General features: G+C 40.8%; 2 protein-coding genes across 7 annotated transcripts in view; both read right to left on the reverse strand.

Annotated features, from left to right (window-relative positions):
- Positions 1-6,960, reverse strand: part of gfod1 (glucose-fructose oxidoreductase domain containing 1) — a 32,611-nt gene extending 25,651 nt beyond the window's left edge. The window contains exon 1 of the mRNA XM_034108751.1: positions 6,189-6,960. Within this exon, the coding sequence (XP_033964642.1) occupies positions 6,189-6,441 (253 nt within the window). The 5' untranslated portion in view covers positions 6,442-6,960. The remainder of the gene's footprint in view (positions 1-6,188) is intronic.
- Positions 6,961-10,630: 3,670 nt separating this feature from the next.
- The window catches only part of slc12a7b (solute carrier family 12 member 7b), an 81,575-nt gene continuing 75,790 nt past the window's right edge, over positions 10,631-16,415 (reverse strand). For all 6 annotated transcript variants that reach the window (XM_034108978.2, XM_034108977.2, XM_034108982.2 and 3 more), the window contains 2 exons: positions 13,941-14,074; positions 10,631-12,755 (listed from right to left, as the gene is read on the reverse strand). In XM_034108978.2, coding sequence (XP_033964869.1) covers positions 12,664-12,755; positions 13,941-14,074 — 226 coding nt within the window. In that variant the 3' untranslated portion in view covers positions 10,631-12,663. The remainder of the gene's footprint in view (positions 12,756-13,940; positions 14,075-16,415) is intronic.

A 16,415-nucleotide genomic window follows, 5' to 3' on the forward strand; every position in this document is an offset into this window, starting at 1 on the left:
AAAATAATGGGTGTCATAATTCAAATGTCCATGACGGCACAGCTTTCAGGATAAACTCACACTGAGGAAGCCATTACTCATCCTCACAGCTTACGACAACTCAATACACTTGTTGAACTTCATCTGATTATTCATGGGACTATTTTGATTAACCTATTTGATGTTATCTTTTGATTTAAATGACAAAGTCAGTAACCAAGTAAGCACCCTCTAATGCTACAGAGACTTAAACATACACTCCCTGGTGTTATAGCCACACAAAGGAATTAAGTTTCGGAACACAGATAGTGAGTTAGTAAGGAACAGTAACAAATAGTGGTCATTTGACTAAGACTCATATCAAAACATGAGGGAGTACAGCTTTAAGGGTATGTGTGGAAAGGAACGAAGCATTGGAGTATGGGAAATCTATTAAACTGCCCAAATATTTTACTTTAAAATATTATTGGAGGTTTGAAGCTGCCTTTCAAAAGATTTTTTAATTGCAAAAAAAAAAGCCCAGTCTGCTCTGATTGGAAAGCTGTTGTGATTGGTCAACGGCTTAGAGATTTCCCGCCTCTTAGCCTATTACATACAATGTATTGTAGCGCTAGTCAATATAAGCGCGAGTGTTACTTAGTTATGTCACTTTGTGGGATTTTAGCCTTTGCAGACCATTTACATGCACAACAACCTATATAACACACTACAGGAACAGGGAAACCCGAATAAGTAGAATAGGGCCTCTTTAAAAAATGGGCTCAGTCATGAGTAATCAGTTCAATGATTTGGATGCACACTGATATGTATTCAGCTTCCTATTGAGTATACTGGCAACACTGAAACGTTGACTTTAATTAAATGTATTATGTCAACAAATGTCACATAACTGTATTAGGTTAGTTGAAAGCAATAATATTAAGTTGACATAATACATTTAATTAAGTCAACGTTTCAGTTGGGTATCAGTCATTGTTGCAGTATGCAGTGCTGCTTGACCTTTTCAACTCCCCTGTGGTTTGTATTACATTTCTACTACATTTTAAAATAACAGGATTTGTTCCATTTCCCCATCTGATAAATGATGGAACAGCGTGATGTAGGGGGGGTTTTGCGTAATGTAGGGCGGGTTTTGCATGACACACTTCCATGCCTGTTGCTCATCAGTGTGAAACTCTCCAGGTCCCCCAGAGCTGAAGGGTTTCTCCCAGCGTCAAAACAAAACTGCACAAAGGGACAGAAAGCGCACCTGAAACTCGGCTGGAGTAAAGTTTCAGTTCAGCTCTCAGATTCCCCCCCAGCATCTGGCCCACATACACACAAGCTGCTGCCCCAACCACACACAAATATAGGGTGAAAACATACTTTAATAAGAGCTAAACCAAAAACAATCAAACAAAAAAAGCAATTTGAACTCATTCAATTGGTTATACTCACGATGTTAGTTCCTGTTCCTTAAATGAATCGACATAATATAATTACGTCTCTAAAACAGTAAGATTTGATAATTTTAACGAATTTAGGCCACTTTAAAGTTTATACAGCAAGATAATTCAACATTGTTTATGTCTAACAAAAAAAAGACAGTTTTAGGATAAAAAAAGAGGAAAATGACGAGAGGTCAAATAAGGTCAACTATGAGCAGAGGAGCTGTCTCAGTGACAAGTATGTATTTGAAAGCAGAGAATTTTGTGTGTGTGTGTGTGTGTGTGTGTGTGTGTGTGTGTGTGTGTGTGTGTGTGTGTGTGTGTGTGTGTGTGTGTGTGTGTGTGTGTGTGTGTGTGTGTGTGTGTGTGTGTGTGTGTGTGTGTGTTCACAGTGAGGTTCCCCCCTGCCAACACATTGAAAGCTGTGACATCAGACGCCTCAGGAATGCCGTAGTAGTAGAAAGAGAAAGATAAGTGAAAGAAATCCCAATGTAAGGCGAGATGCAGCTCAACAGGACGGACTGGTTCAAAGGATTGGAGGGGGGACTCCTGTAAAACCTGAACAACACGTGGAGCATGTTGATGAACCAGTGTTTTCCCACCTTCCTCATTGGTTAACATTGGCATTTCAAGTCTATTTTTATATCAGTTTACATCTAATGTGTGTAGTCTTCATTCATTTTTGGAGTCAGCATTGGATGGCAGGCAATATTCAATACTTGTTGTAAAATAAACATGTGCTATAAGACAAATTTAAGGTCACCTATTGTGCAAAATCCACTTTTTCATGTCTTTTATACATAAAAATGATAAGATTCTGAAAGTTTCAGGAAAAAAACATTTGCTCTATGTACATAAAACAAGCTGTCTCAAAAGTCTCAAAACAAGCTGATCAGATATTGGCCACTTTATGATGTCATCATGTTTTTTTGGGTTGTGTAACTATTAGCCAATAAAGGTAACCCAACCAAGGTAACACACCCACCCACCCCCCCCCCCCCCCCACCTGATCACCTGAATCTCCTCCTAGAGCACCATTGTGTAATATCTCTCAGAGGGGCGTGGGGAGGGGCACTTTATTTTCACCTACAGTAACAGACCCAGAATCAGCACCTTTGAAACAGGGCTGAAACAGAGGGGATTATGGGATGCTACAATGCATGATCTGTTTGGTATTTCGAGCCAAACACTTCAGAGACATGTTTTGTATATAACTGAGAACTATAATATATTGATGAAAAAGAGTATAATAGGTGTCCTTTAAGACAGAAATATCTCACACAATCTACTGTTGAATGCCTTCAAAGCTAGAAATGTAACATTCCTCTGTTGAAGAAGTCTAATCACACTTATCAACTTAGCTCATGAGGGAAGCAATGGGCAGATTAGCATCAGCTCACACACCCTGACAGAAGAGGAAGTAAGTTGTGCATTCTCACCCAGCTGGCGTCTCGGGGACCAGTCACTGTGTGCGTAAGACTTCGCCGGAAGTATCATGCATTATACTGTTGCAATATACAGTACTGACATTTTGAATGATGTGTTACGGGAATCATTTTGAGGGTCATTTCAGCTGATCCTTTTATTTCACAAGCACTATGTGTCTTCTTACAATTCAATTGTTTTTTAAACTTTTATGACTGTAAACGGAGAGGTTGGGAAGGTGAAAACACTTTAAAAAGCAATAGTTTCTTAAATATCTCTTTAAATATGTTTGAAAAAATGTAACACTGACTAAGGTAGACCCGAAATGGACCATATTGAAATAAAATAATCAGTATGTTTAGTCAAATGTTTAACTTTGTTCTATTTTTACATTCTTTCAGAGTACCGACTATTCTCCAGCAAGTTAAATTCTTAAAATGTTCCATGTAAAGTGCAATGTGCATAAACGGATACATTATTATACCACTGTGTTAGTCTATTACAAATTGCTTCTGTAAGCATGTCTACGGTATTGAGGGAATGTAGGTCACTTTGGATAAAAGCATCAGCTGAATAATATGTAATGTAATGTAACATAGCATGACTGATAACAACTTCTCAGACACCAAACTAGCACAACCAAGGCGAACTGAACTCCAAGTCTGATCATTAAAACGAAGTTCAGCAGAATTTCCCCAACGCTGTTTTATGTTGTGTTCCGTCATAATGCAAATAGGATTGGACCCAGACTTGGCTGAGGAAGAGAGGATGCTGGGAAGGAACAGGCGGCCCTCTCACAATGGAGCTGTGAGGAAACCAGCCCGGAGACGGTAACGAAAACAAACCGAATTCGAAATCAAAAAAGTCTTCCGTCCACACGCAATCGGCACCAGAAACGTGCCCGTCCACACGAGACCGCTCGACCCGCTGGAGACACTGTAGTATATATGCCGGGCCTGTAAGTGGCACTGTACTTTCCGCCACAAAATACACCAAAAGCATCGAAGAAGACTTCACGAGCATGCATGGTTGCTCTTCTGTTTATTTTCCACATGGATTTAGCAGCAGAGGTGGGGAGAGGCAGGGGCCAGGGCTCTGGCTCTTTTTCTCCCTCCCCGAGGCAAGCGTGTGCTCCTGCTGTAAATCTCCCCGGTAGTCCACCAGCAGACGAAAAACACCCACCTCTCCGCCTCTTCCAAGGGACGAGGGGACCGTGCGGCAGTGTTTCCGTTTTTTTCCGCCGGTCAACATGTCCGTTAAAGTTTAAATCTTCCGGACAAAATTATAAAAGTGCCGGTCAAAGGTCTTCTTTGTTATTTATTGAGCTTTAAAACAAATGAATAACGACTCTATACAACAATATAAGAATAATATACAGAGTGTCTCTTTTCCTCCCCCTCTCCTGACAGCCCGTCAGTATTTTCGTTATCAGGAAATGATCGTATAGGGCGTAATCACTCGTTTGGCCCCCCAGAGCGTTGCGTCTGCAGATCTACCCACCTTGGGTACCCGTTATCGTTATCGTTTCTGCGTTTCCCTGTCGGCCTCGTGTGGCCGAACCGTCTATATGATAGAGAACTGTAGCGGATACGACCCGTATCGTCTCCGTGTGGCTGCAGCCCGAGTCAAGTTCACTGGGACCAGATCCTGGATCAGCTGGCTTCATTTGGTATTCACACGGATTAACACATGCATGATGGGATGAAGAAAGAGATGTACTTCCTAATCGGGAATGTGTTTGCATGCATGAGTGTGGCGATTAAGAGCGGGCATGTACAGTATATATTGACTGTCACGGTAAAAACAAACACCGTCTACTGTACTCCTCCACAGAATGTGAAGCCAGTGTGAGAATGAATGGAGTCACAGAGGCCTTATCTTGATGCTGAGATGCCAATGCAGAAGTGACTTTGTGGACACTTTTCCAACCATGCCCTTAAGACCTACACCGAACCAAACCAGATGCATGTGACACTTTGAATTCCAACATCTCGTGCTACGCATCAAAAAGTCAGGTGACAAACCATGACATTGAGCTAAGGTCAAAAAGGAGCGTGCTAAAGAACTCATCAGCCGAGTACACACACACACACACACACACACACCACACACACACACACACACACACACACACACACACACACACACACACACACACACACACACACACACACACACACACACACACACACACACACACACACACACACACACACACACACACACACACACACACAGTAAGAAGGTGTGTTTAACCCTATAGGTGTTGTCAATAGAAAATGTCTTACAAGAACAGGATCTTTCATGAAAATGTGATGCCTGTTCGAATACATCTCAGTGTTTGTTCCTTGACCTTGCGGTTCACAAAGGTGCACTTCCTCTAGTTGACATGGTCCGCTTAGCGATGTATCACATGAGCTTTTTACAGATTGAATTTGCACAGCAGTCATGGGTTTGCAGATGTTCTTATTTATTTTCATTTAGTGATAAAGATCATATTTTATGACCGAAAGCTCCGGAACAGCTTCATTTTCTATGACTTGTTGATCTGGGCTTTGGAGAATTGCGTTTTATAAATGTGAAGATCATCACTACTGCTGTAGTCCCAATATGTGTTTCCAGATCCTTGTTGGATGCTAGGACTCATTTGTATTTCAGTCACAAACCTGACCTATTGAGTCTACTGCCAGCTGAGCTCTGCTGCCAAATAAATGCGGGTAAATAAAGCCAGTGTGTGTGGAGTACAGCTCAGGAGTCCTCCATTCTTTCACAGAGTCCTCCTGAATGTGATCTCCAAAATAAGCTGCGATGCTCCAGATTGAAACTAGAACAACCTCTCTTTCGCTGCATTCAGACCTCTTCTGTGTCTGTCAGTTTCACTAACACAGGTTAAGTCCTGTATTTAGGGGGGAGTCCCCTAACACACATCTACCACTGATGCACGTTTATTCTTAGTTGCAATACTGAAGGAAGTCATGCCTCTGTTAACACAACCACACAACAAGGATGTGTATCAGTGCTTAGTGAAACCCCTTAATCCAAACTACATCCTGTCAGAGAAGGTCATATTTTAAACCACTGTGATGATAAATTATTGCCTCAGTTCTACTACACCTGGAGATAAGGCTTGCTCAAGGGCACTGCAGCCACAATCTGACTCCACATTAATCCAGCAGCAGCCTTAAATAAATCTGCTCACATCCCCATCTCCACTGCAGGACAATAAAGACACAAAGTTGTGGTATCAGAGGCTTGGGGTCCTGTCTGTCAGCCCCCCCACCACCCACCCCCACCACAGCAGGGCCGCAGCATCCAACCCCCCCCCCCCATCCCAGCAGCAGCAGCATCAGGACTCACCCAGTGTTTTGACTGCGATCTGCCTGGTGAGAGGTGGAGGCAGGTTGATGCAGACCAGGTCCACATCCTGGTGCAGCAGCACGTCGTCGATCCGGTTGGTGTAAAACGGCACGTTCATCTCCTTGGCCAGCTCCTCCGCCTCCTCCTGGGTCCGGCCCCACAGCGCTTTCACGGCGAAGCCCTCGTTCTTCAACAGCGGGATGATCACCCTGGCGGTCAGGCTGGTGCCGAACACACCGACCCCTGGAAGCATGGTTTATTCGGATCTCTGTGTTTTTCAGTTGGGTTTAAAGCGCTGGGTGACGCCAGAGCAGTGGAACGGGAAGGAAGCGGCGGCTGGAACCGTCAGGTTGGCCATCCACCTGCAGCCTAACGCCCGCTGTGCTGCATTTCCCCGTCGCTCCGGCATGTATTGTCGTTATTCTCCCTGGAAGATTATCCAAAACAGATGGCCACGCTTCCTTTGCCTTAAAAATAACGATTTTAAAGCACAATTACGGTCTTTACCTCGTCCAAGTCTGACAGCGAATGACTGCGCCAAGCAGTGAAGGGCATGTCACCTCCTTCCTGGCTCTGTAAGTCCTTCCTCTACAGGACTCCTCTTCAGATAAAGCGAGAAAGGATACATGAGAGGCAGAAAGATGCTCTATCTGTCGGCATGTTCACACAAACACAGTGCTATCTTTCTGTCCGCTCCCCAGAGGATCTGCAGCAGCGCTACTATGCCGAAGGCTGCTACTGATGTTAAAGAGTAGAGCTGCGACGTCAAGTCAGGCACAGTGACCAGAAACGCTACTCGTAAAGAATTTTCAAAATAAAAGCTTTATGACACGCTCAATATTGTTGCAACGTTGCTTCTGTATTAAGGTTTACAAATAAATGTTTAAATACATCAATACAGTGTTATTTAGTTTGAAAATAGTTCAAACTGTCATTTTTATGTTATCTTAATTATCAACCCCACAATGTATAATTATTTTGTTTTTCATTACTGCATTATATTGTATTCCAATTCTATTTATACGAATTAAATCATAGTCAATGTTAATACTGCTATATTTTACTATATTTTTATTAATGTTATTATAGTTCTATGTTTTTACTTTTCGTTTTATTTTTTTGTATGCACCACAACACCAAGTCAAATTCCCCGTAGGCCTATGTGTTAACCATAGATCTATGTGTTAACCTACCTGGTAATAAACCTGATTCTGATTCTAAAAGCACACAAAAATGCAAAGCAACGTTATATGTGTGCCATTATGAATGCTATCGTAAGCATTGTCTCTCAAATGAATACAAAATAGTTTCTATTTTTATGATTATGTTTATGATTGTATTATTTTTGAATAACTTCATTATCATTATTGTAGCGTCCTTATTACCTTTGTCACACATTTATTTTTTGATGTGTCACTTGATGCCGCCTCCTCCTCCTCCTCCTCCTCCTCCTCCTCCTCCTCCTCCTCCTCCTCCTCCTCCTCCTCCTCCTCCTCCTCCTCCTCCTCCTCCTCCTCCTCCTCCTCCTCCTCCTCCTCCTCCTCATGTTATTCATAACGTGTACATACTCAGCCATTTATTCCCCTAACTGTATCTGCTAAATCTGCTGTTGTAATCATGTACATGTAATGTATTCTTATATTTATTTAACCCAAGTCACGATGTTTTACTAAACCTAACCATGTAGCTTGGTTGACTTAACAGAATATGCACTAAGGGCACAGTCCTTTACACAACCATCCAAATGACAGTCTTATAACTGTCAGCTGATGGGATAAATCCAAGAATTTTCATTGGATGAAAATATCTGAACAGCATAGCTTAAATCAATATGGGCACAAGACTATACTATTACACTGAAGAACACATATCTCTTAACCGTTTCTGGACTATAGTGCTGATGCTGCTGGAATCAATGATAACATGTGTTTGTGTTTTCAGTCTCCCTGTGTCACTTTTCCAGTTTCGACACACGTTGGGTCGGCTGTCAGCATCCAGTCTATTGATCTGACCAACAAAGCGAACAGAAGACAGAGACGGTACTGTGGACTGACAGATTGTGCAGAGAAAGTAATGAAAGGCAAACACAGTGTCCAAGAGGTCAAAGGTCAGCCAAGGACAAAGCTCAAGGGAGTCTTTGTCAGAGACTTTTTGTCAGATGTGCACCAGAAAATGAAGCCGTTTTTGAAAACTGGATGACATGGTAACAGGATTCAGGTTCAGGGTGTTGTTGTAATAAGATACACAACTTCCTCCTTAGGTAACAGAAACATATTTTTAGGCTAGAGAACAACTACTTCTTGCAAACACAATTTCAAAAATGTTGATCATAATACTCTGAAATCTGTCAACATGAAAAGCATCATTTTCCAACACAGTCTAATTTACTCCCCCTCTTTTATCTCTGTCACGCTCCAATTAAATCAGATGTTAGTATGGTTTGTTTGTTTGTGTGAGACAGATCATGTGACCAGTCGGGTGTCAGGCCTGCGTGGACTGGATGTCATCCAGTCAGACAGAAGGGGGGGGGGGGGGGGGGGGGGGGGGGGGGGGGGTGCAGATTTCCTCACTAAATAAGATATAGCTAAGATAAGATATTTTCAGGGGGCAGCTGATGATAACCTGAGATGATGTAGATGGATCAGTACAGGTCAGTAACCATATCACTGTGTTGACAAGCATTTGAAAGCACCTCTATGGAAGACATTTGATACAAAAATGTGCCCATGATTGATCTGGCTCCATGTAAGTGGCTGCCATGGAGCTACAGTTTCACGGGAAGGTAATGCCTCCCTCTAGTGGTCTGTCAGAGCTACTGCAGTCTTTCCAAACTATCTTTGCTCTTGACCACTTAATATAAAGTTCATCTAGTTGTTCCCATCCATCATGTTGCAAATCTGAGAAGTTCCTTTGTAGTGTACTTACCCCTCCAATTGTTATTATTAAGGCCACACAATTTGAAATCCTGCAAAGAAAGTTAGGCTGAAAAAATAAAAACATTTACAAAATTGTAGTGGGAAAAAACTGTTGCCATTTATGATTGAAATTGTTGATGAATTAGAAATAAATACAAGATGTTTTGGCTTTTCTTTAATTGTCACTAAGGTTGAAAAATGTTGTTCGAGTGGTTTTGTTCTATTTGGTTTGCAATGTTGATGGATGGATGGATAGATAGATAGATGGATGGATGGATGGATGGATGGATGGTTAGATGGATGGATGGTTGGATGGATGGATGGATAGATGGTTGGATGGTTGGTTGGATGGATAGATACTTTATTGATCCTAAATTGAGAAATAATTTTGTTACAGTAGCAGCACTGTGTTCAGGAATTAAAAACTTTAAAGTTTGAAAAAAGGTATAAACGTAATACAAAAATATCCTATCAATCATTGGTACAAATATCCATGGAAAATGATTATAATAAATCCTGCTAAATTGTTGCTCCCCTGCCACTTTTTTGACCTCAAAAGCTTGACATTCTCTTCAGTCTCAGCTTATTATGTTGCCATGCTAACACTTAAAAACAAGGTTTAACATACTTGCTGAACATCATCATGTCCTTGCTATTGAGTATGTTAACATGCTAATGTTAGCATGTAGCTCAAAGCACAGTACAGCCAAACAGGCCTGCTAGCACAACTGTAGACATGTAGCAGAGACAGTGGTAAGGCCATTGGTCCATAACTGCCTTAAAATGTCAACATTGATTCAATATTAAGAAAGCATACTTCTTTGAGTAACTTATGATAAAATTAATAATTCTCTCTATTAATGAGGCAACCATTGTGAAGAGAATCAGGATCCAGAAACGTTTTAGTGTATTTCAGCACGTTTAATAATTACTCAGAGGCACAAATACAATTGACAGGGCTACCCTCCTCTATATGTGCGCTCACATCGACTTCCTGATCCAGACTGAGGCCTGCCATGAGCCTGACAACAGCAGAAACACAAACAGCTTCACCACACACACACACACACACACACACACACACACACACACACACACACACACACACACACACACACACACACACACACACACACACACACACACACACACACACACACACACACACACACACACACACACACACACACACACACACACACACACACACACACACACACACACACACACACACACACACACACACACACACACACACACACACACACACACACACACACACACACACACACACAAAATTCTCTGCAGTTCTGAAAGAGAGATGTGATCGAACACACTTCTTTTTCTCCAGTCAAGCCTCAGTGACACCTTGAGGTAGATTTCTTTCTCCAGTCACCTCAAACATTAGAGCTGTGAAAAACACACTGCGGACAATCCTATATACCTCCAGTAACTCTTTTTGTAGGGTTTCGTGTTTTCTGTATGCACAGCTACTGCTATTAAGCTCAGTAACCGATTTCAAAGCAATTTCAATTTTACATCTTTAATAATTTATCTTTACAACTTTCAAGGTTTCAAACGTCTTAAAACTAGACAATTTAAAGTTTATTTATACAGAACTATGTTTTATCTTTGGTGGTTAAAATATAAAACTGAACAAGTTAACTGAAATTGTTTGAACTGCATATTGACAGAGGTATTTGAACCCTTCCTTTGTACCCTGGTTGCTTCACTCTGATTTCTTTTTTACTTTCAGTCCAGGGTGCCACTGTATCCCGAGGGTGGGAGTTATGTGTTTGTGCATGACGTGTTTTCTGATTGGCTGGAACAAAACACATCTGCTGCCGTCTTCACACACACTCTCTGCCTCCTTCCATAAGAATCACACGGAAAAATGAACACTTAAAGTAACAGAAGATCAAATATAATTCAACAAACACTACAGAGACCATAACTATATAGTAACATACGTAAACAACTGAACAAAAACACAACAAAATACGGATGTTGCTTAACTGACAATCTGAAGTTCTCATTTTCCCCAAAGAAGTTCAGGAGAACACGACTTTCTGCTTCGCAAAATACTGCAGCTAATATAAAAAGAAACTGTGGAGGTACACATGAGGAAGGGTTTAATTAGTTTTCCTTCTTCCCTTTTTACAATTATTTTGTGCAGCATTTGAACCATCGTTGAATGGTCCTGGAAATTCCACTACTTGTTCATTTTAACAAATGTTAAAAGACTTCTGACAGGGATGAACTCTATCATAAAAAAAAGTAATTGTGCTTTTATTTTTTTTAAAGATTGTCAATGTAATAAAAAGCGATTACTATTTTGTGGCTTAAAGATGAATCAATAATACTTCCACAGTTTCTTTTGTTTCATTTTGGCACTTTTTCTCCTACACATGCTCATTACAATAAATCTACTCAGTCTGGGACTGAAAAAGTTCTGTTAGGTAAGATATTATAAAAACAACGCTGAGTATTAAATAGTGTGGAATTATATTCTGCTCAGTATCTCTCTGCACAATGTAGCCGTGTGTCAGCCAGTGGGAAGTGTCACTATAGGCGATGGAACCAGAGGAGAGTTCATAATGAATTAAGTGCTGAAAGATAGGTAGTGCAAAGTCAACATTGCCAATCTACTATTGTATTAAACTACTGCACGCTGTCAAACAGCCCTCGGATTAAAAAATATATTTAGTTACTCCCAACTGAGCACTACGTTAGCCACCATAAATATGTATGCATTAAGTATGTCATCTTATAAAGCTTACAAAGGGTCCTTTAAATTACCTATGGCTATTTTTCCCTATATATGAAGGTGGGAGATGTTGACAATGATCAAGTACCTGTGATCTGAAAACAGGAAGTGAGCCAACATCCTTCAGTGAATCATTGAAAAGGCGAACAACCACAGAACACCGACAGATGACGACCTAGGATGTTTTATACAGCTTTTAAACTGACTGCTTGCCCTTTTGTAGTTTATACTAAAACTAGTATCTTAGAAAGTTATTTTAAATGTTATTATTTAGTAAGCATTGTTATGATATGTCTACAACTGAGATCAAAGTCTGTCTTCGATATGCATGTTTTTCTCAGTTCCAGCAAATGTCTCTGCACCTCCCACAGTGCACCATACACAATAACAGACTACGAGGATCATATCAACAGTGCACGTTCACTTCTTTGCTTATCTTTACACAGCGAGTGCCAGTAACTTGACATCAACAAAAGAGGGAAAGAATATGAAGATGTAACAGAACATCATTTTTCAGAGTAAAATGAACAATATAAAGTGTCTCTATGCTCTATCTTCCACATGCAGGGGTACAGCGTGGACGCACACTGTGCTTCCTTCTCTCCACCAGTCCACTGCTTCTTCCTGAGGTCCTTCAAAACCATCAGTCAATCACAAGTGGTCCCGCCTTCCAACAACCCCGCCATTCATAAAAACCAAATTAGGCTTCTTCCCCGAAAAATGCCCGGTGACTGGTATCCATGGCAAAAGTCCATGTGTGCAGGATGGGGCGTAAGAGTTTTTTTGTGTTTTCCTAAGAGTAGATGGTGATGACTTCGCGGCCCCCGCCTCGCACCAGGAGGACCCGGTTCAGACCCTCGAGGAGAACCTCCAGGAACTCCATGTCTGAGAGGAGAGCGGTCAAGGAATAAAGCACAGAGACTTAAACATGGCTTTAGGCTATTGTCGCACATTTACTACAATATAAATTACAACATTTTTTAAATGATAGTAACAGCAATGTTTTAGAAAGAGATGCCATGTCACCAAATAAAATATTGGACCCATTTTTCACAAGCCAGATATCTTCAGAACATTCTGACCCTATGATGGCATTTTTCAGACTTTAAATATAACTGATTTATTGGATTTTTCGATCTTGCACCATAGCATGATAATGTTAAGATAACAACGATTTACGCCCTACCTAACTATTATTCCTAATGATTAACATGTTTGTGAGCCATGACAAAATATAATGTAAGCTAACTAATATATATATATATATATAAATACTGTTGATTACACTCTTCAAAGACAGGACGTTTATACCATTACACACCATTGGTGCTAATTGTAATTTGCTATCTTTACTTAATAACACATCACCTTTTAAATTAAAGGGGCCCTATTATGCTGCTTTGGGTTTCTCCTTTCCTATAGTGTGTTTTAATGCATGTAAATGGTCTGCAAAGGAGGAAATCCCAAAGTTCCCTCCAGAGGAAGTTTTCCGTAATGTAGTGACACACATTGTACGTGATAGGCTAAGGGACGGGACATCTCTAAGTGGGTAGACCAATAACAACAGCGCCGTCCAGCTAACCAATCAGAGCAGTCTGGGCTCTGGTTTCAGACAGAGGGTGAAAAGAGGTGCTGCAGCACAGGCAGTATGAGAGAAATAAAGAGTATTTTGAACAATAAAGCATGGAGACATGTCACAAAGAGGAACAAAATACAAAGATGAACCTGAAAATGAGCACAATATGTGTCTTCTAATACAACAAACCAATGATCACTTTTAGTTTTGTTGGTCTTTCTAACTTCTAAGTGGCTCTAACTGTTTCTGTCTGCTGGTTGGTGCTGAGCAGGTTCTAAGAATGTTAAAAGGAAACCTTGTTGCTGCCAAACACAATACTATGAGAGCTGTGAGAGTTGTGCCGGACAGCTACAAATAAAATGAAACTCACTGTAAAGTTCTGTTAAGCTGAGGGTATAATGAATTACTCTTTGTATGTTCATCACTATGAGCCCCCTCTTTCACACACTTTGATTTGTTATTATAAATGCATAGTATAGCAGCTTGAAGGATACAGTTTTCGTCTCCTCCTCTGTTACTGGGTGGTCCGGGCATGTTGAGCAGAACCAGGTGGGCTCCCTGCGACTTGTTGACCACCATCTCGTTCAGCTTCACAGCCGTGTGCATCCGGCGGACATTTGACTGGTTCCTGTTGTGATACGCAGGTCACAGTGAGAAAGAACAGCACTGACGAAAACATTCATGCATAAACCAAACACTTAACTACATTAGTGATAGGACTCATTGGACTCATTTTATATGATGATTGGTATGTACTACACATAGTTTTAAAGTAGTGTGTAGTAGGGCTGCACGATATTAAAAAAAACTGACATTGCGATATATATTTTTCCCCTGCGATATATATTGCGTTTTTTTTAACTATATTTAACCGGATGAAGGATATTAGTCACGGACATCGGGATCTTAACTGGTTGACTCATCATACCTTACGTCATGATCTAACATGATAATGCATGTTGCTTACCCTCAGATAAGGGGGTTCATCTGTGAATGAAGAAGAGAAGAACATTTTTGTATCAAAAATAGTTCCAGATGGCAGATGTTGCTTTTCTTTTTGGAAGTAAATCTTCATTCTCCCCGGTATTGTCCTCCTGTTCCTAGCTAATTTTGTACCGGTGTTTTGATGGTCTGCAAACTAGCGGGGCGGGGCCTGCTGTGATCTGATCAAGAATGATTGTGATTGGTGAGCCTGCATGTCACTCACTCAAGTACCCCTGACCAGCGCCATATAGCCATATAGCATTATTAAATAGCTATAGTTTTCCTTTTGTAGCAAGCAGCAAAATAATTGTAACATGACGTGTTTGAGTTAATTTACCTGCTTAAAGGTGGGGTAGGTAAGTTTCAGAAACCGGCTCGAGATACACTTTTTGTTATATTCCATGGAATGCTCTTAACATCCCGATAGCAATGAATATCTTAAGTGCTTTGACAAATAATCCATAAAAAAATGTCATCTGTAGAAGCCGTAATACTGTAAAAAGTACAACCAATCCGTCGGATTGGATGGCCTCCCTGCCTGTCAGCCTTCCATCGGGGCACAAATTTATCTCGTGCCCTCATTGGTCATGTGCGCGTTCGTGTGTGTTGGAGGAGGGGCTCTATACGGAAGTGGTAGATTTTCTCCGGTTGTGTATTTTCAAATTCTAGCGATCTCGAGCCGGTTTCTCAAATTTACCTACCCCACCTTTAATATCGCACGTCCTAAAAAAATAAAATAAATCGCATGTTCCTGCGATGTGAATATCGCGCATGCGCATATCGCAGTTATCACCATGACACGATATATCGTTCAGCCCTAGTGTGTGTAGTACAGATTGGGACATGGCTCTTGACTCGTCACAGTAGCTAATAGCATTAGCCATGGCTCTGTGTCATGTGTTCCAGTAATCCATGACAGTGAGCCAGGATGGACAATACCAGAACCTGACGCAGTTAAATATAATTCAGCCATGATTCATTTTATTATTAACATCTGAGCCTACTGGGACATGTAAAAAGAATCTCAGACAAAGGCTTATTGTGGTGATACAGCAGCACTCCTAGTTAAAATACGAGCTGATCACTGAAGTCTTCTCAACTTTATGAACTTAACAGCCACTTGCTTATGCCTTGCTCTTTAAGATCAATGCCAGAGCTATACAACTCAGCGAGAAGAGCTTCTGCTTATCAGGATTTTCTGACTTGCTATGATTTCAAACATAACTAATACACTGATTTTGAGCATTCTGTCTGATCGCCTCAGACAGAACTTAAAGGCATAGTTAAGTATTGAATTCCAAATAAAGAGGCAACATTTGAAGACAAAAGAGACATGCAGTATCACACCACGAGGTCCACAGTGTTTGTTATTGTTTAGTTTTCCATTGCTAATCTTACATGCTGTAGTCTTTAAAACCAATTGAATCCTTTGTATTAATAGTTACTACTAAAACTCTGTCTCTTTGATATGTTGCCTCTTTATCATCACTTTCACAATGTTACATCAAAAGCACATGATATCAACTGCCAGAAGCCAAATTAAATAAAGGATAAAAAAAGACAATTTCACAAGATTCTGCTTTCCATTCTGCTATAAGATAAGAATAAGACACACTTTTAAATGTTCACGTCTAGACCCAATTTAAAAATGTTTGTATTTGCATATCAATAAAAGTAAATGAAAAGCAAAAACTTGCACATGCTATGTCTTCAACAGTACATGCAAATGAAAGCTATGGCGTATTTCCAGCGAACATAGTGTTTGAACATGCATATACAGTAGGGACACACACACACACACACACACACACACACACACACACACACACACACACACACACACACACACACACACACACACACACACACACACACACACACACACACACACACACACACACACACACACACACACACACACACACACACACACACACACACACACACACACACACACACACACACACACACACACACACACACAC

The sequence above is a fragment of the Pseudochaenichthys georgianus genome, chromosome 20 (assembly GCF_902827115.2).
Source record: "Pseudochaenichthys georgianus chromosome 20, fPseGeo1.2, whole genome shotgun sequence".
NCBI lineage: Eukaryota > Metazoa > Chordata > Actinopteri > Perciformes > Channichthyidae > Pseudochaenichthys > Pseudochaenichthys georgianus.